This window comes from Callospermophilus lateralis, chromosome 16 (assembly GCF_048772815.1).
Source record: "Callospermophilus lateralis isolate mCalLat2 chromosome 16, mCalLat2.hap1, whole genome shotgun sequence".
Lineage (NCBI taxonomy): Eukaryota > Metazoa > Chordata > Mammalia > Rodentia > Sciuridae > Callospermophilus > Callospermophilus lateralis.
This window is the reverse complement of record NC_135320.1, coordinates 37,376,695-37,401,664: the sequence shown is the minus strand read 5'-3', so window position 1 is coordinate 37,401,664 and position 24,970 is coordinate 37,376,695. Positions and strand designations below refer to the sequence as shown.

The 24,970-nt window shown below is 36.5% G+C and overlaps 1 protein-coding gene across 1 annotated transcript; it reads left to right on the top strand.

The window, feature by feature from the left end:
* The first annotated feature begins 1,925 nt into the window (after positions 1 to 1,925).
* Pex2 (peroxisomal biogenesis factor 2) lies at positions 1,926 to 23,666 on the top strand. Its single transcript, XM_076836160.1, has 4 exons — positions 1,926 to 2,166; positions 18,176 to 18,285; positions 20,052 to 20,165; positions 20,331 to 23,666. The coding sequence occupies exons 3-4, from the start codon at positions 20,066 to 20,068 to the stop codon at positions 21,263 to 21,265; spliced, it is 1,035 nt and encodes a 344-aa protein (XP_076692275.1). The 5' UTR covers positions 1,926 to 2,166; positions 18,176 to 18,285; positions 20,052 to 20,065; the 3' UTR covers positions 21,266 to 23,666.
* The last annotated feature ends 1,304 nt before the right edge of the window (positions 23,667 to 24,970 follow it).

Below are 24,970 nucleotides of genomic sequence, written 5' to 3'. Positions count from 1 at the left end.
AGCCTTGTAAATCTTCTGTCTAGTTCATATTTTTATCAATATTGCCAAGCTATACTTCTGGCCCCCAACAGGTTTTCGTTAAATAAGTGAAAAATAAATAAGTGGAAAATATTTTTAAGCAAACATTCTAAAAAAGGGAATCAAAACTTTCCTGAAACCTCAGCTTACTAGTCCACTACAAAACTAAAGATGCATACTATACCTAGAGGTTAAACCCAGAACTTACTTTAAATATTTTCAATAGAAGTCTTGACTGTTATACATATTTCCCTATCTTAAACAATTTCATTTAACAGAGCACAAATGTCTTCATAGGTAGGTTATCATTATTATCAATACATAACTTGATGCTCATGTGACCTATAAAAAGCTTCACGAACTAGAACTGCTCTCTGAAAATGTAATCTATGCCAGTCTTCTCTCCCCTCCAACAAAAATTTAGTTAAGTACAGTACTTCTGGGAGTTATTCCAGAAGTGCCACATAGCTGCCTACTTTGCAACTGTTAAGTGAAAGACTAGTCATCTTCAAAGGGAATTTCTTACTCTCTAGAACATAAGCATCCGTATAAATGTTATGGAAATTGCATAATTTTAAATTTTTCAAAGCATTCTCATTTCAACATATCATCAATATAAAATTAAAGAATATTTTACATTCTTTATTTTCTTCCTCCATACCTTGTCTTAAAAAAACCTGTGCATATTTTACACTTAGAGCAGACCTCAATTAAGACTAACCCCATGTGGTTAATGGCTACCATACTAAACAGCTGCAGTCTAGAAAACCTCTGCTATACCTAAGTGAACTACAAACCCTATCAACTTGTAACTCTCCACTCCATCTCATTTGTACTCTAGGTTTACTAGGTGGAAAAAACTTTGATCCATTAATTGAAGTAGTTATCATCCTCTATCCAAGCCAACTCTCTGCCCCTCCCCACTAAAGGTCCTTAACATACAAAAGGCAACATTCCAGGTATAATGATGTCAAATTATGTTATCTTTAATGTAAAAATGAATTTAGACAGTATTGGTGTTCATGCGTACATTTTATCTTTTCATGTTTCATACATGGAGTAACATATGTTCCATAGAATAATTCCTGAAATAAAATACAAGTCAAAAAATAAAAAAGCAACAATGAAAAGGCACTTCTGTAACACTACTTTCAGAGGATAAGTTCTCAGTGTTTAACAATAGACTCCTGGTAAGACTGAGCGCGCTCTCCTAAGGGGTTTGTGACAAGAACTAAAAGGTTCTTAAAACCTACTATGTGCAGGAAATCTTTACTTCTTAAACTACTCTGTTTCGTTCAAACTTTGGCGCTTCCCAAAGCGGGCTGCACATAACTGCCTGACGGGCGCTCTTCCTTCGGATCCCTCTCTGAAATTCTGACTCGATGCCCTGGGGTGGGCGTGCTCCTAAGAGCAGATGGGAAGAACTGAGAGACAGCCTGGCCCAAGAGACCACTACCCTGAATTTACCGGGCCCTCGGGCGCATCTCTGCACGGCGGTCGACCTGCCTTCCGGAGCCCGCGGTAAAGGTTTGTCTGCACGCACCGCCCTACTGTCCTAGTCCGGACACAGCCACCCGGCCCGAGGGTTCCCGCCTCACGAGGTCGTCCCGCAGCAGGCCGCTCAGGGCGAACAAGGAGACCCCGAGTTGCGGAGGCACCTCACCGCCACCCGGCGGCGCTTCTCCGGGCGCCCGCTGTGGCGGCCGCCCGCAGCTAAAGCCCTGCCCCCGAGAGCCCCAGCTTCCCGGCGGCCCCTGGACACTGTAACCTCTTCACGCCCGGCCCCCGACCCGGGGCTGACCGGTTCGTGACTCTTCTGCCAATCAGAGACGTTTTCTCCAACCAATCACCGTGCGCGAGGTGTCCTCTTCGGCCCTTCGGCTCTTCGGCCCTTCGGCTCCTGCGAGTTCTCCATCTCGGGGCCCTCTCGGGCCCTCTGCACTGCTCTAAAGCGTAGTGCTCACGGGTGGTGTTATTTCCTTTTTTTTTTTTTTTTTTTCCCAGCCACTTCCGGGTCCTGCGTCGCTCCGGAAGCCCGCGAGTTCCGGAAGCCCGGATAACCCACATTCTGCTAGGAAAAAGCCAAGCTTTCCAGAGTATGTTTCAGAAAAAGTTACGTGGAGCGTGGGCGTTCCGCAGACTCCTAAGGTCAGTGTCTGCCCGAGAGCGCCCGAGTGCAAACCTGAGGTCCTGCTTACAGCCGGGAGGTCTTGGAGTTTCACGGCCTTGTAATTCTCGCCCTTTGCTTCAGTTTCCCTGTTTATTGGCTTCCTGTCGTCCTGGAAGAGGCAAATCAAAGTGTCTTGATTTCGGGAAACGCTGTAATCAATTACAAACGCCTACAGATGTTCATAGGTTCGCGCCATTAAGGGTGGGGGAACACGCAGCTAGAATTGAACCCCTCTGCATTCCACGAATTGCCTTTTTTAGAGACGGACTTTGATGTGTTTTCCTCGTGAAAAGATTTACTTCTTATCAAAGTCTTTCTAAGAATCATCCAGGATCCAAGCTTTCAGTAAAATCCGAGGACTCTTATAAAGGGTTACATGTGGTACAAAAAAATTGAGTAACTTAAGTGAAAACCCATTTGCTTAGAAGTTTTGGTTTTCTTATGGGAGGAGATACTGAGAATTTTCTTATAAAATTGCGGAGTTGAGTTTATTTCTTGTTGATTCCTTATCAGGAATGTGAAAATCCTGAGCATTTTCCTTTGAGTCTTTAAAAGTCATTGTTTGCGTATTTAGTTAGGGACCATTTTCTGTACATGCAACATTTTAGTAAAAGGCTTTTCACAGAATGAGACCTGGTAGTTGAAAGTTCAGGTCTAACGTGTTTTTTGTATTCTGTGGTGTCCCTTGCAAATTTTTATGTAGACAATTTTTAGCCATTACAAGGAGACTGAGGCTCCCTCCAGCACAATTTCTAACTAACCACCTACTTGTATGTTAAACTACTCTGATCTTGCCAATAATATCAGTTACTTGTATCCAGATAGATAAGAGTTCAGTGATCTTGAGGCCTTTGAAAGAAGGGAGATAGTGAAATTACTGAACGTAAAGAAGAACCTCTATTTTATTTATTTATTCTTTAAAAAGAAAATAAAAGTGTTGGAACATAGAATACTAAACAAAGTCAGGCGATTTGGGTTCTAGTCCTTATTCTGGTTTGCCTTTGTGGAACTTTACCGCTTCAACTTAATTCTCTTCATTTTTAGAAGTTAGAAATAGCTCTGTGGGCTTAAAATTGTTTCATAAAAAAATGCTGTAGAAAGTTCCTGGAGCCATGCAGAACAGAGACAAAGCAAGCCAAATGTCAGCTGTATATTAACAAGAGCAGCTATTTATGTGTTGTGTTTTTATAACAGGGTTCCTGCTTAAAACGATTCATATCTTTTTAAATTTTTTTTTGTTTTTAGTTGTAGATGGATGCAATATCTTGATTTATTTATTTCTATGTGGTGCTGAGGATCAAACCCAGTGCCTCAAAGGTGTGGCAGGCGCTCTACCACTGAGCTTCAGCCCCAGTGCTTAATTTATATATTAGACTAAATGATCTGCCTTTCCTTCTAGCATTGAAATTCTTTTTTCTTAGGACAGTTGTTCATTTGTATTCGACATACATTCATTTGATTATTAAAGTTTTCTAAATTCTGTATTGGTGCTCACAATAATCCTTGCAATAAGGAGCATAAGTATTTTCCATTTTACATATTCAGTATGAACCTTACAATATGTTAGTGGACTTGCCCATTGTGACATGTTTAGTAAAGTTGTAGCCCCATCTTTTCCTCACAGCATCATGTAATTTTAAAGTTTCTGCTCCTCTTGCCCATAAACCTTGTGTTCAGATTCCTATTACACAAGAAAAGTGTGTACTGTGTACATAGTCTGTTTCCAGACAAAAGTTCTACTCTCAGTTGCTTCCTTTTTTCTTCTCTTGATGACCTAGGTTGGACAACCAAGAAATAAATTACATGTTCTCTTGATCTTTTTCATGTGAAATGATAGTAGTTTCTAAGCATTCTATGTCTCTCTTCCACTCATCAAAATGTAGAAGAATTAGGAGAAAAGTCCTGAAATTGGTCTATTTGCCCCATGTCCATTAACCTGGCACTGCCCTTTTAAAGCCTGGCCCCGTGGTTTCTATATGTAATAATGGAGGCAGGGAAGGGTAGTATGTGTTTATTTTCTTACCATATTCCCATCTATACAATCAAAATATCCTTTTCTATATTGTTTTTTACTCTATTTAATCAATTTTCTTTACATAAGAACTCTGCCTTCTTACCTGCTTGTCAGTTAAGATAAAATTCCATAAGGTAAGGTGAGATAAAATGTTGTCATTTCTTTTTCCTTACTATTAAAATACAAAAACCAAGAGCTGTGAAGTCATTCTGTCTCAGTCATGATCTCTCCCTTCCAGTGTTCAATGGATGAGTTGGTATCGCCTCTACATTGCATATATAGTATGTGTTCATAATAGGTAAATGATGAAGTGCCTATTTATTTCAAATCTGTTCAGATTTGACATTCAATTCCTTTGAATTGTCCTTTGACCACACTTAATAAAAAAAAAAAAAAAAAGAAGAGGTAATGTAGATTAGATACATCCCAGGCAGCATGGCAACTTTACTGCATTCCTTTTCTTTTTCCATCTGACTACACAAAGGAAATAAAATAGTAGAGTGTAGGTTCAAAACTTAAGATCTCCAGTAATAGTATTTTATTCACATACCCCAGGATGACTCCAAAGAGGGGAGAATTTTTTGCTTTGCATCCTGTGGAATTAAATTTGATCCATGCTTACCAGATATCCATTGTACTCATTTCTTTCTATGTTCCAGTTTTTCTAGTATTTGCCGGAAAGTCAGTAATTGCCAGCTTGACCTTAGATAATTAATCTTCTCAAGCTTTAATTTGTATATTCTTAAAATAGAGATGATAATACTGTGTTGTATGGATCCAATGAGATAAAGAATTTAAAAAAGATATGTGGTGCCTTATAAATAATGTGTATTACCTTGTGGTTCCTCTTTTGGGGTTTGTTTTTGCTTTTAGTGTTGGGGATTGAACCCAGGAATACTTGACCACTGAGCACATCCCCAACTTGTTTTTATTATTTTTTTTTATTTTGAGATAGGCTCTTGCTAGTAGCTTAGAGTCTTACTCAGTTGATGAGGCTGGCCTCAAACTTGGGATCTTTCTGCCTCAGCCTCCCAAGCCACTGGGATGACAAGCATGTGCTACCATGCCTCTTATTCCACTGCTGATTTGTTTGTTTGAAGAAATTTCCACATTCTTCAGTACCATAAAAGGTGCCATTGAATGTGTATTCCAATAATTTTCAAGACATGGAATTCTATTAAACACTTGGATTGTAAAGACCCTTCTTTTTTTATTTTTTATTTGGTTTAATTAGTTACACATGACAGTACAATGATTTTGACATATCATACATTTGACTCAAATGGGGTATAATTTCTCATTTTTCTGAGTGTACAGGTTGCAGAATCACATTGGTCATACAGTCACATATATACATAGAGCAATAAGATCCTTCTTAAATGTATAGGACATTCTAAATATCCAGTTACACCATGCATATCATGTAGCTTGTTTGTTCATCCTTGGATTAGAATTTTTGCTGTAGTTTATGTCTCTACTCTTAATACTTATCCTCTTAAAATAACTACATCTTGCATGTCTATCCTAAAGTGTTTATGTTTGCCTTTTAGGCCAAAAAACACCTATCAGTATACAACACTGGTTCACAGCACAGCTGTGCCACTTCCAGCTGAGTTATTTTATACTACTCATATAATCTCTTTGTTCCCCCGGGTTTTTACTTTAGAGTAAAAATAATAAAAGAACGTTTTTCTTAGTATTACAAGGATTAAGTGATTTAATATTTAATTTTGTACATGGCAATTAGCTATAGTAGTCACTTGTTAGCACTCAATAACTGATAAATAAGTAGTATATGTTCATTATAGTTGTAAACTAACAAGTTCATTGGGATTGTCTTCCTAATGTTTCCCTCTTTCTGTGAAGGTTCTTTCTCACCTGTCCTGCTCTGATTTCTCTTTTTAGCATTTTCCAAACTCAGTGTTCAGCATTATCATTTTTGCAGTTGGAAATGGCTGTTTTTTAAATTTCCTTCCCTTTTCAGGATTTCCTAAAACAGTTCCTGTAAGAATTCTAGGTAGGTAGTAGACTTTTTACATTGGCTTCCCCCGTCTACCTCAATGGATGAAGATGATAGTATGGCAAAATGACTTTGTCCAGCCACACAACCTAAGTGACCTGGGTTAGAACACAAAACTAATCAAAGCCTGGTTAACCCTCTTCCCCTTTTTCATAAAAACAACTGTTTGTTCCTCCAATATGCTTTCTCTTCCAAAGACTCAGAAATAACAATTTTCCGAAAGAGAAGAGTATAAAAACCTTGGTGTTCTCTTGAAAACATATTTGTGAAACAAGAACAAGATATTATAAATCGTGTTTTAAGGTTTAAAAAGATTATTTTGTGTAATTTTTAAATACTTGATCAAGTACACTATAGCTAAAATAAGGCACTGTTTATTGTATAAGGCAGATTATAATCTTGAACATTGTATTTGTTCTGAGTTTTCTCTAAATGAAAAAATATAATTATTTTTCCCTTTTGTGGCAAGCTGCAGTCACTCTAAATTATTTTGAGATAAGTATGTTATTTGAAGCTTATCTTTCATATATACATGAGAAGTTTTTTTAGAAAAATTTGTTATATACCCCCTCCACCCTCAAAAGAGAGAAAGAGCTCTTACATCAATTTTGATGAGGATTTCATTGAAGTTAGGAGAAATTTAATTTGAACATTTCTCATGTCTTGGCTATATCCAGATGAGTATCATTAGGATTTATAACTTCAGCTATTTATAAACTATTGAAACTTAGTTTAGATAGAGTGAAAGGGAAGAAAAACAGAGTAGTGACAAGTCACTTAGCAAGTCTGTGGCAGAAGTGGGATTTGAACTTAAGAGTTGTTGATTTCTAGGCCTGTTCAGTGTGCCAGAGGTCACAGTGTACTAATGGGTCTCAGCCATAGCTTTTTCTGTTCTGCTCATGTTTGAAATGTGTTCTGGGAATCGGTGTCCTGTTAAATCCCTCTTTGATGCATGTCCCCTTTATTAGTATTGATTTCAATACAATGGACAGTAAATCTATCTGACTACACAAAGGAAATAAAATAGTAGAGTATAGGTTCAAAACTTAAGATCTCCAGTAATAGTGTTTTATTCACATACCTCATATGAAATCTTACTCTAAAACTTTTAAAAACCTACAGAGGGATAAAAATGAATATCTGGTCCCATCTACTTCGATTTGGCAGCATTGTCATTCTAAAAATTAGTCAATTATTGTGAAACTGAAAAAGAACAGTCTGACAAGGGGTACATGGGTGAGTATGATAACATTCAGATTAATTGTAAATCACATGTTTCTGCTGATAAAGTTTACAAGGCTGTAAATTTAAATGTAGAATTTTTGTCGGCAGTATACATTGACAAATATGTTTAATGGTAATACATCCAGTACTGAGTGTCTCGAAGCAGGTCAATAATAATGTGTATATTGATAGCAGCAATGTAGGAGATGTTACTTGGTATTATAGTGAAAATCCATGTTATCCCCTTAATCATAATTACATTAATATTGACGAGCCCTTGACAATACCCACATTATTATTGATAGATTTCTGTCAATAACATGTTCTTAAATAAAATATATTCATTCATTATTTGTACTATACTCAATAAAAGCTGTACTGTACATCCTGAATTTTCTTTCTTCCTCAGTGAGATAGTCATTTGTTTACTTGAGATGTAGATGAAAAAGTTTCAGTTTGGGGAAATGTAAAACATAAAAGGAAAGTGTAAGTTATTTAAGCAATAAGGTCATTATGTTGCTACTCTTTGTAAGCAAATTTCAGTTTTTTTTCCCCCTATGAAGGAAAAGCAATGTGACATGTCTAGTGATAAAATGTCAGCAGGAGACCTTTTTAATAGTTTGTAGTGCTGGATCACTTTGTCTTAAACATATTTATGTGACAAGTTAATCACACTAACACAAGTAGATATACTTTTTATCTGGGCATAATTTTGCCTTAAGCATCTTTTTCACATATCCTTAACACAGTAGAATCCTTCTTTAACCCCAATGTTCTTTATTCTAAATCATCACTTTAATTATTGACTTTTATGTTTGTCTTTGCATGGATAATAAATGTTTCCCTCTTGGTTAGCCTTTTAGAATCTTAAAGTAATATACTTTAGAAAATGGGGGAGAGTGAGTCGCAGGATCACATATTAAAAGTAAGAATAGGGAGAAACATTGTTTTTGGCTCTTTGACAAAAATCAATTTGAATTAAACCTGATAGTGTTTGGATTCAGAACAATTCCAACTTTAAAAAGTTACTTTTTTTTTTTTTTTTTACTGTTCAAGTTTGAGCCTACATTAAGGAAACTAGGTACTAATCTAAAAGTACCAATAATATCGTAATTGTTAAAGATTATTTAAATTCTTGAAAGTAAAGTAGAAATAGACTGACCAGTGTTTGGGCATTAGTACTGGCAATCGGTATAATAACAGAAGTCAGGAAAATAGTGACTTACCAAATTTATAGAGGATTTTTTTTGATCCAGGGTAAGGGTGTTGTAATCTCCTTTTTGATTGCCATAGTTCTTAGTGAAGTAAGTTAAATTACTTTGACTTAACCAGAAAGTTGTTAGCATCTTGATTTTGAATTGTAGGAATCCTATATCTGGTCTCCTGGAACAACAGTTTTCCTTTGATTCAGTCTTATTGAACTCTGCCATTAGATTAATCTTTTAAAATTTATACTGTTATATCTCTTCAATGATTACTCATGCCTACAGAATCAATGCAGTTGCCTTAACATAAATGCTTTTTATAATATGATTAAACTGGCCCTCAGACACTCTGATCATGGCAGATGTCTTTTCTTTCACTTCCAGATGACAAATGCAACCTCACTAATGTAGGCTAAATAACCAAGAACACACAGCTCACAGTGATACCCTTCTCCAGCTAGACCATGGCCAAGAGCTCACACATTTCAGGGCTTTTGCATAACCTGTTCCCTTGCCCCAAATATAATTTTTCTCTTTTCTATTTGGAGAGTTTTGTGAACTTTTATAGTGTTTTCATATTTAAGATCCATTTTTTACTTCGGAGATCAATGGACAGTCCTGATTACAATAGCATCCTATTTCTTTTAAAATGCTTGAATCAAAGGAAGTTAACTGACAGTTAAATATTTATGTAGACTCTCCGGTACCTAGGAGAATGCCCCACGTTTGATAGATTCTCAATAAATATTGGTTCAGTTGAAGAACTATTTGTCAGAGAATTAGAATTAACTAAAAAACAAACTGTTTGCATTATATTATGAATAATTTTATGTGATTTAAAGGCATTTTTCTGTGTTTCACACCATTTGTGGAAGAATCTTATTACATAACAGTGGAAGGAAGAGAATTTTATAATCTGATTAATTGAACTTCTGGTTGGGAGAGGGCTGGGTAGAATTGGGATGAGGGAGAGGGAAACTAAATGTAGTTATATGTTGATGAAGAACCCAAGGTTGCAAGTTTGTCTTGGACTGTCTGTACTGTGTCCTGTGGAGCAGAGCACCCTAGAGTCAGATATTATCAGTGTGCATTCCTGAGGTTTCTTTATTTCTAGATAATAGTCACAGCCATGTTAGTGGGGATTAAGTAGCCAAGGGAACTAGAACCCATCCCTGTTCTGTAGAAATCCTGCTATATCTGCTTTCAGACAAGATGCAAGTTAAAAGTTGGATATGCCCCATTGGATCATGTCCCTGCTCCTCCTGCCTTTCCCTCCTACATGTACACATAGTGGTGACATCATGTTCATGGATTACCCACAATTATATTTTCGTGGTATAGTCACTACTTCCTGGGGGAAAATTCCTTTTACACAGGTTTACTAAGGTATTAGTATTAGTAATTAAGATTTCAGTCTTTTAAAATGAGATTTGCCAAAATCATTTCAAGTCTTGTTCTTTTTATGCTCATCCCTAACTAAAGCATCAACAATATAGTAATAATACTGCTTTACAGTTTCCAAACCATTTCCATAACATCTAGTTTAATCTCAACAACCTGATGAGGTAGCTGTTATTTCCCACTTTTCAGAGAAGACTCTAATGCTAATGATTTTTCCCACTTTTCAGAGAAGACTCTAATGCTAATGATTTTTTTTAAAGTACATAGCACATAAGTGCCAGAACTGGAACTTGACTTTAGGCTTGTTTGATTATAAATCAGCTTTTTCCACTCCTTCACAGTTGCCTGAAGAAGAATGTAGAGCATGGTGGAAGTATTACACGTTGTTGAACTGTGATGTGTAATGGACAGTGTTTACTCTATGTTTATAACTAAAAGAAGTCGCAAAAATAACTAGTTTGGGAAAATAAGGCCTAAGACAAAAATTAGAGAACCATTATTTGTCTGAAGGAGAAAAGACTGAAGAGTAGTTTAATAATAAGTCTTTTGGGTAGATAAAAGAATCTTAAGCAAGGAAGAGAGTGAGCCCAGCTGTTCCTAATCTACACTGAGGCCAGCCCTAGGGAGGAAAAAAGGAAAGAAAAAAATGTTAAACTGTAACAGAAAGGATAAGAGAATTTCTTTTATAAAGTATTGTTAAATATTAGATCTGTTAGACACTGTGTTAAGTCTCCTTTTCTGGCAGTCATTAAACATTTCTATCTTAACTAAATGTTCTAAAGTATGATTCTTGCAGATAGGAGTGTTTTGAAATGCCTGATCCCTCTGAAAGACCACTCCCTTTAATGAGTTTCTCACTAAATATTAATAAGGAACCTGAGAACCAGATATCTTCCCAACTCATCCAATTCATCTGGATGCACTCACAGGCTGTGGAGTGTGTACACTGATTAGCTACCAGACTAGTCATTGTATTGCATGTAAGTTCAGCAAACACTGAGCAGCTACTATGAGCCCATCATTACTGTAAATTCTAGAACTATAAGATTTGATATTCATCAGCGACAATCTGGAACTCTCTGGACTCTAGTTAAGGCAATCCAAAGGAAAGCCATCTGATCCAACACTGGGACTGTGCGATCAGACTGTTGAAATTACATTGGTATCAAGTATGGTTAGAACTTTCCAAAAGTAGTTTGACAATAAGAGAGTTCCCCTTATCTTGCTGACCATAGAATATGAAATCTGGAGAATATTCAGAGTCATAGATGCTCTTACAATAGAAGAATTACTTATGCCACATTCCGACATCCTGAATTATAGAATTTTGCTTGAGGAAAACTGAGTTTGGTGTGGCAGTTTGTAGGTGGCAAGTGATTTGAGAAATAAGGCATTTCTTCTTAACTAACTTATGTTTAAGGAAAGAAAATGTATTCTCATGATAGGAATCATAGTACAAACACTTAAGAGCCCAAGTAAATGGCATAAATAGTTGCTGCTGGAGTTAAAAACCCTAAGGATCAATGGGAACTGGGGATAATTACGAAGAAGTTTTCACAGAGAATGTTGAAATAGAGTTGGAATGTGGAAAGGCAGAGATAGTTCAGAGAAGTGAAACTAGCTGGAAAGGAAGATAAGTAGTTTAGGTATATGAGAAAAGGCACAAAGGTGTGACTGAAAGATGCTCTGGAGCTAAAGGCTCCTTTGGGGAATGGTGGGTTATGAGGCTGCAGAGATGGAGACAGGCTGGGGCGACCTTAGGTGTGAGATCTTGGTGTTTTATCCTGAGAGTTAAAATAAGGTAATTTGGTAAATACGGGCAGATAATTTTGTTAGTTTGGTTTAACGTATAATGTTTTTTGTGTTTTTTCCTTCGGTTCCATAAATGATGTAAATAAATTAGAGAAAATTTGTTAAGTGCAGGAAAAAGGAAGAAAACTAATAACCTTACTGATTTGTGTATGTTTGGAATTTGAAATTTTTGTTGAAATATTATTTATGCCTTTGAGAATCTGGGATGCTATACACTTCTGTTGTGGCCTTAGTTGTCTGTGTATTTGTCTGCCTCCCTTCTTAGAGTGCACCCAAGCACCTGTTGCAACCAGGATGTACCCCATACTTAACAGAGTTTGTGGAATCAGTGAATTATCTTAATCTCACAAGGACTACTTAATAGAAGATAGGGAACCCTGTGTCCATGAAAGATTTGAAAAAAAAAAAAAAAAGGATTTTGCTTTGAAATTGATTAGTCCAGTAGTTCTCAACATCATCAGAGAATTTATTAAATATGTAAATTCTTAGGTCCCACTGCATATCTATTGAATCACAGATCCTGGAAATGAGGCTCAGCAGTCTAACAAGTTCTCTAAGTAATTCTGATGAATTCTTTTAAGTTTAAAACCCACTAGATGAGAGGGACAATGATACTAAAGGGTTGTGATGAAGATCACAACATACAAAATTGAATGCCTTGAGATATATAAATATGTGTATCTTTGTCTCAAACTATTAAAATAAGATATTTATACAAAGAAAGCTGAAGGCATTATAAATAGGATCTACCTATTTTATTTAGATCACTGCCTTCGTAATTTTAGCATTTAATTAGATCAAATAGATATTGGGCCTACCTACCAAAAGGGCCCCAGATTTACAGAAATCTCAATCTGTATTTTCTCTCCTATATTCTGCCTACTGAACTTTTTCATTTAGATGTCTCATATGAGTCTCAGATTTTTAAAATTGCACGTATTATCTTTTCCTTACTGTTTCAGAGAATTGGATTACCATTTGCTCAGTTTTTCAAGTCAATATTTTTTTACTCAGTTCTTACCAAATAGCATCAATTTACTACCTCATAGCTTTCAAAGATGTCTTTTTCTTTTTATCACACATTGATACTTGTCTAATTATTAGACCATATTAATTTCTCACTAGATCATCTTTACAACCTCTTAACTGGGCACTATGCCTCCAATCCTACTCACAGCCTCATATCCATTCTCTGGTGGCCAGAAAAAGCAGTCTGAAATGCAGATCTGATTAGTTCCTTGTTTACAACTTTTCACTGGCTCTCCATTACTTTCTTGAGGACATGTAACCTCTTCAGTGTGACTTTTCACACCTTTAGGATATGTTTTCTGCTTTCCTTCAAGCCTTATCTCTTGTTCTTGCATCTCCATTTCTGCCGCAGTCTCTGGCTGGGCACAAATCACGAGCCACCACACAGCTTGTAGATTCAAACAGCAGTTCTTTATTCCCAAATTCACACCGGCCATCTACAAACACGTTCTGGGGGAATCCACGTTCTCTGCCCAAATCCACACCTCCTGGGCTTCTGTCTCCCAAGTATACTGTCTGACCCTAAGAACTCAAGAGGAACTTGGGCAGCAGGATACGCCCTATTCTAAACGGGGAACACCCTAATCTCCTATTATCCTAAACCTGGAACACCCTAAACACGGATCTGCCCTGGTCCTTGAGCAAGGTCACCTTTCAGGAGTCCTTCCACTAGACAGCATGGGAGTACGCTGGCAAGGAAATTGTCATACCTACTTGGCTGCTGGCTCCCAGCATCTCCCCCCTTCTGATTAATTAAACAACAAGTAATGTGGCTTAAGGACTGTGCCTGGTAGGTTGTCCAGTTCAACATATGGTTCTTACCCGTCATTGGAAAACTGACCTTTAGGCGTCAGCCTCCTGTCTTAGGTTGATACCACTGCAACTGGATCATACCCGTCACTGATTACCGGTCCAGCATACAGCCATACTTGTGGATAGGTCTATGCACCAGTGGGGGGGTGAGGTTCTTTGCCTCACCTCTGTTGGCCCCCAAATTTGGCCTTGGTGCCAGTGGGGGAGTGAGGTTAATGTGGCTTAAGGACCGTGCCTGGTAGGTTGTCCAATTCAACATATGGGTCTTACCCGTCATTGGAAAACTGACCTTTAGGCGTCAGCCTTCTGTTTTAGGTTGATACCACTGCAATTGGATCATACCCGTCACTGACTACCGGTCCAGCATATAGCCATTGGCCCCCAAATTTTAGACCATCACTACCAGAAGGGAGGAGGATACAGAAATGCCACGACACCAAGCCAATTGACAGTTCCTTTGGAAAAATTGCATCACTGGTGACACCATCAGCAAAGATATGCCAGCATTACCACAATTAACATGTGGTGCGCTGGCAAGGAAATAAAAATTGCATCACTGGTGACACCATCAGCAAAGATATGCCAGCATTACCACAATTTGCTGCACTAAACGATAGTTTCATAGTCCAGGCAAGTTCTGCAAGCGGTTCAAAGTGGAGGAATCTATCAATATGTCCGTCTCCTCCCAAAGTCCGTTTCCTCCCAAAGTAAGTTGACTCCTTGATTGAGCATACTTGTTGAGTTATATTCATTGGGATGAAGATAGGAATTCTGGCAATGATGCTAAAGAGACATTATCCTGAAAAGAATTATTAAATATAATGAAAAGGAAAGGTGAAAGTAAACAAACAGATCTGTTAACCTCCTTAAAAAACAATCCTTAACAGCTGTTTACCTGATTTAAATTAGTAAACAAGCAGATCTGTTAACCACCTTTAAAAACAATCCTTAACAGCTGTTTACCTAATTTAAATTAAGCCATTTAAATCACGTGAATAAAAAAAATAATAATTTGGATCCATTTTTCATGAGCGCTCCTCATATATGAAATATGGACATACACACACACAGACATACAACACAAAACACAAATGTGCAAACAAACATACAACACATAAGATAATAATAAAGGCCTTGTAGCTTTACCTAGGTGAAATCTCCATTGCAATGTTTAAAAACTCCAGTCAAAAAACTGATCAGAAAAATATTAACCTAGGTTTGTATGAACTCAAAAAATAAAAATAGAACCTTATGATGTGGAAAAATGCAATAATAAAATAGATACTGAATAAAACATCCTGGTTAATCACTGTCGCAGATGTAAGAATGGCCAAGCTGGAGTTCTGGATATCAGCTGTTATGGATTTGAGTCAAATCATCTTCTTTTCGATCTGTAGAAATCGTTTTAGTTAGTCTTTCTGGAATCCAAATCGGCTGCTGTTCTCCCTGTGGAAAAACAAAAACAGAACCCCGACTCCAGACAATCACTGGGTCAGGACCTTTCCATTGTCCTGTTAGAATATCTTTCCAAAGTACCTTAGGCTTATGTACATTTTTTGGATACATATGCCTTTCCGCGGCACTAAGTCCTGATGAATCGAAATTTAAAAAGTTTAGAGTAAAAAGGGTTATTTTAAATTTATCTTTGGGGGTATATACCCCTTTCCAATTCCCTCTTTTTCCTTTAATAAGTACGTTTTAATTCTATCTTGAATATCTGTATCTTATAGTTGTCTTAACTTTTTGCATTTTCTATCCTCCGTCATGAAGGCATCTTAACCACCTTCAAATTAACCTTTTAAAGCCTTCCAATTATCAACTATTCTGTACTTTTAAATGTACTTTTTCACCACCTACAGCTTCACTCTTTTAAACGAGGCTTAGATTCTGTTTAAATCGCTTTCATGTTAGTTTACATGGCTGCCCTTCAACCAAAGGCCTTTTTTACTCCATTAAGAAGCTTTGTCTCAATCTGCCATGTACAAATACCTTTTTTTTTTCTTTCTTCCTTTCTCAAGCTTTTAAAGTAAGTCTAGTTTCCTCAAAATTTTTTAAAATGGCATTTTACAACTTGTTACTTTACCACACAGAGATTATCTCATCTAGAAACATTTCTTTTTCTTTTAACCTTCCATATTAAAATATATTTTCACATCTTGAATCTTTTTATATCTCTTTTTAAACCATTAACCCTTTTTATAAATTCACATTCTGAAATAACCCTTATAAAATTTCTGATCTAGACAAATTACTCCACTTAAATAAGATGAAATACTTTCATGTTTTTTATGGTACTATAATACTATAATTGAAACCCAAATGTAACTTCTTATACTCTTTGTATATAAATTACACCTGATAGAATCTTAACTCTTAGTAACCTTGTTTTAGCAAAGATACAGACCAAAGCAATATTAAACCTTTTCCATTTACCAATTTATGAAGACACACATAATGATTAAATATATTACTTTATGGAACTTAATAAGTAAAGAGTACTTGATTTTATATTTAGTGGTTGATATTTTAACACTTTAGCTTTGTAAATTAATCAGATGTCTGTAAAAACCAAGATCTTAGACAAATGTAGTAAACAGAATTAGCCATCTCTTTCTTGTTGAAGAAAAATCCTTCTACAGGATACCATGATGGTCCCATTGATATATTTAACAACTTCTCGTTTAAAAGCCATGGGCTGCATTTTTGTATTGTATCAACATATGCCCTAGCTGTTCTTAGTCTTACTGGGGTGCCTTTTTTCTCTAACAATTTCTCTTCCTCGGAGGCGAACAACTTCAAACCTTGAGCCAACCATTTTCCCCAGTTTGCCTGAGAAAGTTCTAGGAACAGGCAACTTGAAATAAAAACAAAATAAATCAAAAGAAGGACACATTGTTTTTTGAAATGCTCACCCATTCTTTTGCTCTCCTTCAGGGGTGAGTAATTTCACTTACCTTCAAGTTTTAGACGTTCCCCGTACGGGCCACCAAATGCCGCAGTCTCTGGCTGGGCACAAATCACGAGCCACCACACAGCTTGTAGATTCAAACAGCAATTCTTTATTCCCGAATTCACACTGGCCATCTACAAACACGTTCTGGGGGAATCCACGTTCTCTGCCCAAATTCACACCTCATGGGCTTCTGTCTCCCAAATATACTGTCTGACCCTAAGAACTCAAGAGGAACTCAGGCAGCAGGATACGCCCTATTCTAAACGGGGGACACCCTAATCTCCTATTATCCTAAACCGGGAACACCCTAAACACGGATCTGCCCTGGTCCTTGAGCAAGGTCACCTTTCAGGAGTCCTTCCACTAGACAGCATGGGAGTACGCTGGCAAGGAAATTGTCATACCTACTTGGCTGATGGCTCCCAGCACGTTTCCTTTGTTATTCCCTCTACTTAGCATAATGTTTTTACTCTCCTTTACCAGACTGACACTGCTGTTTAGATACTACCTCTCCAGGAAGCCTTCTCTGACCTTCTGATTTAAAGTTGTTTTACATAGTCCTCTGAAATTTCCCTTGCCTATCACTTACTGCATCTTACTGTATTAGCTTATTTTTTCGTAAAGCGGATCCTTACTTTCCTCCTGCCCTCGCCTCAGTAGATTATAGGTTCCTCAGGGTTGAGACTGGCTGTGAGACTATTATATTACCAGCTCTAACATATTAAATTAGCAGATATACCACAAACATGGTAACATAAATAATAAGTGTTGTTTTAGGTATGACAATTTGAAATAGTTTTAAAGCTTAATGGATAGAAATTGTATTTTTTACCCCAAACATTCTACCTACTCTTTTATCCATTCATCTTGTATTTGTAGAATATCCTCTGTGTACCAGAAAATGTGGTAGTTGCTATATATAACTGTATTCAGTTATGAAATATGCCAGTGATAATTACATCAGTGCTTATCGTCTAGTAGAGGAGATAGAAAATTAAACATTAGTTTGTATACAGAGCATAGAGACCTAGAAGAGGAAGAATAGAATGTGATGGAAAGAAGTAGAAGGGGCAGCTAATCCAAATTTGGAGAGTGAGGAAAAAGTGATGCTTGAGCTAATACCTAAAAACAGGGTAGATTTCTCAGTTAAAGAATGGGAACATTGTGTTGCACACAAAAAGAAGAGATGGTAAAATCCACTGGTGAAAAAGAGAAGGTGGCATTTTATGACTAGGTGTCAGTGCTTTAAGAGGGAAAACAAGCTTGATATGCTTGGGGAGGTTTGTGTTGGCATTGAAGTGGGGAGAATGCACTGAAAGTGACAGAGTTAGATAGACCAATGAGATGTAATGGTCAGGGACATCTAGAATTTAAGAGAAAAATTGTGGGGGACATAGGGTAATATGTGGATTAGCAAAATACTTTGGCAAAGAATCAACAGTGTTAGCAATTCATTGGATCAGTAGAATGAGGAAAAGGAGCGCTCTCTTTTTAACTTCTTCTTTCTTTTTTATAGGTCCCAGCAAGTATGAGGCAAGGATTTCAAAGAGGAACTTGTGGGAAAAGTCTCCATTGCCATAGTAGAGTGCTGTCAAGTCTTGAAGGAGCTGCAGGAAAGGGGAAAAGGTGAGATCTCCCCAGAAGGCTCTTGGCATTTATGGGTGAGAAGCATTCCTGTTGTCTGTCTGGCCTAATAGAAAACAGCACTGTTATTCAGTGGTCATTTTTGTTTCATGTACTTGATCTTGTTGAGCAAAAAAATCTCCTGCCACTAAGTCATCTAGGATCTGGTAATGTTAAAACTGACCCCTTGAAAACATCTTCTGTTGTCAAACGTACTCCCCACTTCAAGAAGTACAAGTTTATTTTAAGATATGCCTCTCAGTCCTTTTACTACTGACAAATAAAATTTAATCTCTTTTTGGCTAAAATCATAATAAAATTTGAAAGGACTTTAAAGGTGATTTTTTTTTTTGGTCTTCATCCCTTTGTTTTTTAAGTGAAGAAACCAAGGTAGAGAGGATCAGCTGAAATGATTTGTCCAAGATTTCATGGCCGGCTAGTAACGTTGACTCTCAGCAGGATCCATTCCTCCTTCTCCCACTCTGAGTGTTATCTTAGAGTGGTGGACCTCTCAAAGGCTTTGAAAACATGATTAAATTTATTGTGTTGAGAGCCCAATTTACATTTTTTCACCTTTATTGAGTTGTAATAGACAAATAAAAGTTATGTAAATTCAAAGTAAACAAAATGAATATTTCATGTACATGTGAATTGTGAAATGGCTACCACAGTCAAATTAACACATTCATCACTCATCATTACTTAAAATGCTGCGTGTGAGAGAGAGAAAGAGATGGGGACACTGAAGATCTACTGTCTTAGCAAATTTCAAGTAAACAATGCAAAATTAACTGTAGTCACCATGCTATATATTAGCTCCCCAGAACGTGTTCATCTTATAGTTGAAAGTTTGTACCCTTTGGCCAATATTACCCAGTTTTTCCCACTGTCAGCATTTGTCAGTCCATAACAAAATTTGAAATATCAAAACTGGTCTGTATACTGAAGTATAGAACTTTAATTATGTTGGCTTGCACATGATGTGTTTTAAGCCATTCATACCTAGCTAATCATTAATTAGCTTCTTATATTTCACTTTTTTCCTTTAGCACCTATTAGTTGCCATCATCTATTTTTTAAATTATTATAGCATATGTCATTATATATTATAGATATTTCACGATGTATATATTTTTATTACTTTAACAATGACACTTTTGCATTCTTATGGCTTCATGGTAAGATTTAGTAGCTTTTTTTTGGCAGTAGTATAACAGAAGAATAAACACATTGTTCATTTATTTTTCTGACTTATTTAAACATAAAATGTATTTAAGAAAGATTAAGTGGCTGTTTGAAAAATAGAATTTTAGCTATGTGAGGTGGTGCATGTTTCTAATCCGAGTGACTCTAGAGGCTCACAAGTTTGAGGCCAGCCTCACCAGTTTAGCAAGTTTCTCAACAACTTAGTCATGTCTCAAAATAAAAATTAATAGGACTGGCATGTAGCTTAGTGTTATGGTGCTTGTGGATTTAATCTCCAGTACCACAAAAAAAGAAAAAGAAAGAAAAGAAGAAAAATTATTTATACCTTTGGAGTCAATAGAAAAACTAGAAATTAAACTGAGATACCATCCATTGGTATATTCTGAATAGTTCATTATATTCATATATTCATATATTTCTTCAGAAGTCATGTTACTGAGCCTCATCACAGTTTGAGGATTTAATATTTTTCTTCTAGAATATCTGACAAGGAGTATTACTTAGAAGTATGTTTGTAGAAACAGGGTACAACAACTTTTCTTTTCTTTTTTCTTGTTTTTTAGCTATCATTCCTTTCATGAGGAGGGCCAAGAAGAAAACAAAAAGTAATAGAAAAGAAAAGGGAGAACAGAAGAAAGGAAGAAAGAAGAGAGAAAAGAGAGAGAAAGAAGTTCCAAGTAAGAAGTGATTGCCTGCCTTAAGGTTTTACACTACTGAAACGCCTGCCTTCTGTGCCCCTGTGTAATTTGTGAATCAGTTTTAGTTTTCCAAGTGTAAGTAGAAGAGGTAGTATGATATTATAACAATTTGATGATATTCCTTAATTTTATTTTTTTTCCTAGAGACCTTCAGAGAGGACATGGCACCCAGAGAAGAGAATACAAAGGGTACAGACAGAGTACTCAGAATAAGTCAGTTGGATGCGCTGGAACTAAACAAGGCCCTGGAGCAGCTGGTTTGGTCCCAGTTTACTCAGTGTTTTCATGGATTTAAGCCAGGCCTGTTTGCTCGCTTTGAACCAGAAGTGAAAGCGTTCTTGTGGCTTTTTTTGTGGAGATTCACCATCTACTCTAAAAATGCTACTGTGGGACAGTCAGTTTTGAATATTCAGTACAAAGACAGTTTTTCCCCAAGCCTGAGATATCAGCCACCAAGTAAAAACCAGAAAATCTGGTACGCTCTCTGTACCATTGGTGGGAGGTGGTTAGAAGAACGATGCTATGATTTGTTTCGAAACCATCACTTAGCATCCTTTGGGAAACTTAAACAGTGTGCAAATTTTGTGGTTGGACTTTTGAAATTAGGTGGGTTAATTAATTTTTTGATTTTCCTTCAACGGGGAAAGTTTGCAACTTTGACAGAACGTCTTCTTGGCATTCATTCTGTATTTTGCAGGCCCCAAAATGCCCGAGAAGTTGGCTTTGAGTACATGAATAGGGAACTTCTCTGGCATGGTTTTGCTGAGTTTCTAATTTTTCTCTTACCACTTATCAATATCCAGAAATTGAAAGCCAAGTTATCCTCATGGTGTATCCCTCTTACTGGTGCTTCTAATAGTGACAGTACATTAGCCACCAGTGGCAAAGAATGTTCTTTGTGTGGAGAGTGGCCCACCATGCCTCACACTATAGGATGTGAACATATCTTCTGTTATTACTGTGTTAAGAGTAGTTTCTTATTTGACATGTACTTTACTTGTCCTAAGTGTGGCACAGAGGTACATAGTGTACAGCCACTGAAATCAGGAATTGAGATGTCAGAAGTGAATGTTCCTTAGAAAGTAAAATTGTTTCCTTTGAGGGAAACTGTATTATGTATAAATTCTTAATATTAGTCATCCTAAGTATGGTATTTAGATGTCTCTTATAAGGCTGGTACTTCCCAGTCAACATCTTCTCTTCCTTTGGAGAGATGACTAAATTCTAATCACTGTAAACCACATGATTCAAAATACATTATGTAAAATATTTTAAATTATTGCATTCAATTTTTAATATCAGGAATAAAGGAGAGTTTTTGTCATATGACTACCAAGAAAGAGTTGGGTTACACTGGGATGTGTATAGATTTATTTTCAAAGATGATAAAATATCATAATCTGACAATGATAAGACCCTGTTTAAACTTTAAGATTGTAATTTTAAGCTTTTCTCTGAAGCCAGTTTTCAAGAGGTTCAGTCCATAATTGTTGTACCCCTTTACAGTTGACTTCTTAGGTTTAAAAAGTAAAAATTGCTTAAGGCAGCTTAGAAGTGAGGCCTGGAAACTACAGGGGACACCTGGCAAGAAGAATATTATTTCCTGGCTCTCTCTCTTTAGTCTTTGATTCAGAGCTTATGTTCTCAGCAAGAATATTGGTAGTTTTATGAAATACCAGAGGTCTTTAGCATAGTAATAATACAGGAGTACATATCAAGATGTACTTTGCTCCTTTTCTCTGCATTTTTCACTTAGAAGTTAAAAGTGAATGTTTTGCTAAATAATAATCACATGAAAATATTTGGACAGTTTTTAAGTTACTTTAACAAAATAATGGCACTTATTTTTAAACAAGATCTCAATTTTTTTGTGCTTTAACAATAAATCAAAATATAAAATAAAATAAATTGTGCTTTGATTAAAATATACATGTACATGTATATACAGACATATTAGAAGTAATTCACAGGTGAAACCACAACACAAGCATATTAATTTTTTTCTTTTTTTTTAATTCTTAAAGTGGAATAGAATTAGCATGAGCAGTGATTTGTCTCAAGTTATTCATTATATAGTAAGCACTTTCCTAGAATAAATATAGTACAGTGAAAATACAGGAAAACTTGTTCATTTTTCTCTTCACCTTCCATTCAGCAAACACTTAGGTGCCAGGTACTGAGGAAGCTACTGTGAATATAATGGTGAGTACAGGAAAAATACTCATCATCATATAGTTTACCTTGTGTGATTAAATGGATTTTTGAGTTTAACTTTGGTTTAATTTAAATAAGATAGCCAGTGAATTTTGTTGTTTGAATGTAAGAGTTTTTCATATATTACAAAGTTTACTTTTTCTTCTCTAATTTTAAAACATTATTGTTAAAAACTTCAAAAATTTAGGAAAAAATGAAATTTTCATTTTTTTCCCCACCGATCATCACAGTATACTGGTTCCTTTGATGGTACGCACATTTCTTATTTACAGAATCATTTAACCTCTGTCATTGGGCATTTAGATTCTATCTACTTTCTATAGTAAATAAACACAATGATGAATCTGGAATATCGTCAGGCCTCTTAGTTTTCCACGATATAAACCAATCCAGATTGAATTGGCAAAAAGGAAAATAATTTATTGAATTATCTCAGTGAAGGATCCGTATGTACACTGCAGGGTCAGTCTGGTTATACGTGCTCAAATAATTGTCTTCGAACAGTCTCTTGGCCATAATTTTATGATAAACACTGTACATGGTATGAGGGATATTAACTCAGGTTCAACTTGTGCAGTTCAGTTATATGTAGCCTGGGCAATGCACTTAATCTCTACACTGGCACATTGTGAGTATTGTGTTTAGGATTAATGGTAATAATATTCTGAGTTGGCTTCATTCTCAGGCAAAATGATGGCCACTTTTGATGCTTAAGGTTTATATTCTGCCAGCTTTCTGATTCCACTGGAATGACATTCCTCTTCCTGGTAGTTCCAGCAACAGTTCTGTATTATTGGTCTGTCTTGGATTACACACATTTCTAAACCAGTTACCACAGGAAAAGTGATGAAAAATACTATTCCCACTTACTCAAATGTTGCTGACATTCCCTGTGTATACCACATGAACCTAATGGTGCTGAGGGGAGGCTGCTTATCACAGAAAACCAAGCTGCTCTTATAAGAAGGATGGATACTGGGCAGATAAAAAGAAGAGATCATTAATAAAGTTTACATTTGCCCTAATTATACCTAAAGTCCATTTGCAGCTCATTTTCCAGTGACCTAGTTTATACTGATATTAATAAACAACTGTCTTAGAATACAGGTTTGAAATGATTAAATGAAGTCAAGATTTTGTTAAACCAACAATTTTATTGTTATTGTTATTTGATAGCTGAGTGAACTCTAAAGTAGATGCCCCTATTTTAATTTTAACATGAGAACATAGGACTTTAAATGCTAGCTAATAAAGTTGTCAATTTTATGGAGTCTTTTTTTTCTTTCCCCCCCCCCCCTTGAGACTGAGTTGCACTGTGTTGTCCAGGTTGACCTGATCTCAACCTCCTAGGCCTAAGTGATCCTGCCTCAGCCTCCCCAGTAGCTGGGGCTACTTTTTTAATTTTTAAAAAAGCTCTATTTAACATTTGCAACTTCAGAACCATGAGTTCAGAAACTGAATGAATGTTTTGGTCTTCATTGGATAACCAGAACCTTTAGTTCTAGCATACCAATATAGAAATCTTAGCCAAATAAATAAACTTAGTGTCGCAGATTGAGTTCTATGGAAGCAGAGGTTCAAAGTGGTTGGAAATGCTAGACATACGCAATCATTTTTCAGTATTGGTGGGAGATAGGTTTTAGAATCTCTGCAGGTATACCAAAATTGCAGGTGTTCAAGTTCCTCATATAAAATGACAAAGTGTTTCCCTATAACCATATACATCCTCCCATATACTATAAATCATCTATAGACTACCTATAATACTTAATGCACTATAAATAGTTATGATGTATTGTTTAGGGAATAATCTGAAAAATGCTATACATATTCAGTACAGATGCGATGTTATTTTAATATTTTTTAATCTGTGATTGCTTGAATTTTCAGATGCAGAAGGAAGCTGTGAACACAGAAATCTATAAATCAAGGATCCACACCTTGAAAGGAAAAGGCAGAAAAGTAGGGAAAGACAAAAGAAATGGTAGATTGTAATGCAGGCCTGATAAAACTTAACCAACCCAGAGAGTACCTCTAGAACTGGTATTCTCTCTATTAGTTACTAGGTAGGGGCTGCCCTGGGAAGGCTGTGACCACAGGCATTGCAGTTTCCTGCAGTAATAGCAGACCATGAAGGAGCTAACAGCTGGAGGCAGTCTGCTGACCACACTCCACAGCTGGGCAACAAGTGTATCCTTGAAGGAGGAATTGAGTGGCATGTATTAGCGTGTCTTGCAATTGTGTTTCCATTTTTTTCTTTATAGTTTTTTTTTTGTCCCCCTTTCTTTCTTTCTTATAGGATGCTTGACATACCACACACCAGTGGAAGGTAATCAGTGAATTTATGACTGACTGAAATACTCTCGTGCTTGCTCCCAGAGCTCTCCCTCACTGCAGATAGCCAGGCCTCTTGGGCACATTACAGTTCCAGAGACTCCGTTCAGTCCCGGCCTCCCTTGGCAATGCCAAAAGACTTTATTTTTAACACTGAGGCAACTGATTCTACTGCCCAGTGACTTCAGGGCTCAACAGGCAGGAAAACTGGATCATATTTAGCTACATGGGTTTCT

Excerpts from the sequence above, each read along its gene's own strand:
- Pex2 (XM_076836160.1), top strand. The coding sequence starts at position 20,066 with ATGAGGAGGGCCAAGAAGAAAACAAAAAGTAATAGAAAAGAAAAGGGA. Across the intron at positions 20,166-20,330 it reads GAGAGAGAAAGAAGTTCCAA|AGACCTTCAGAGAGGACATG; the intron begins GTAAGAAGTGAT and ends TTTTTTTCCTAG.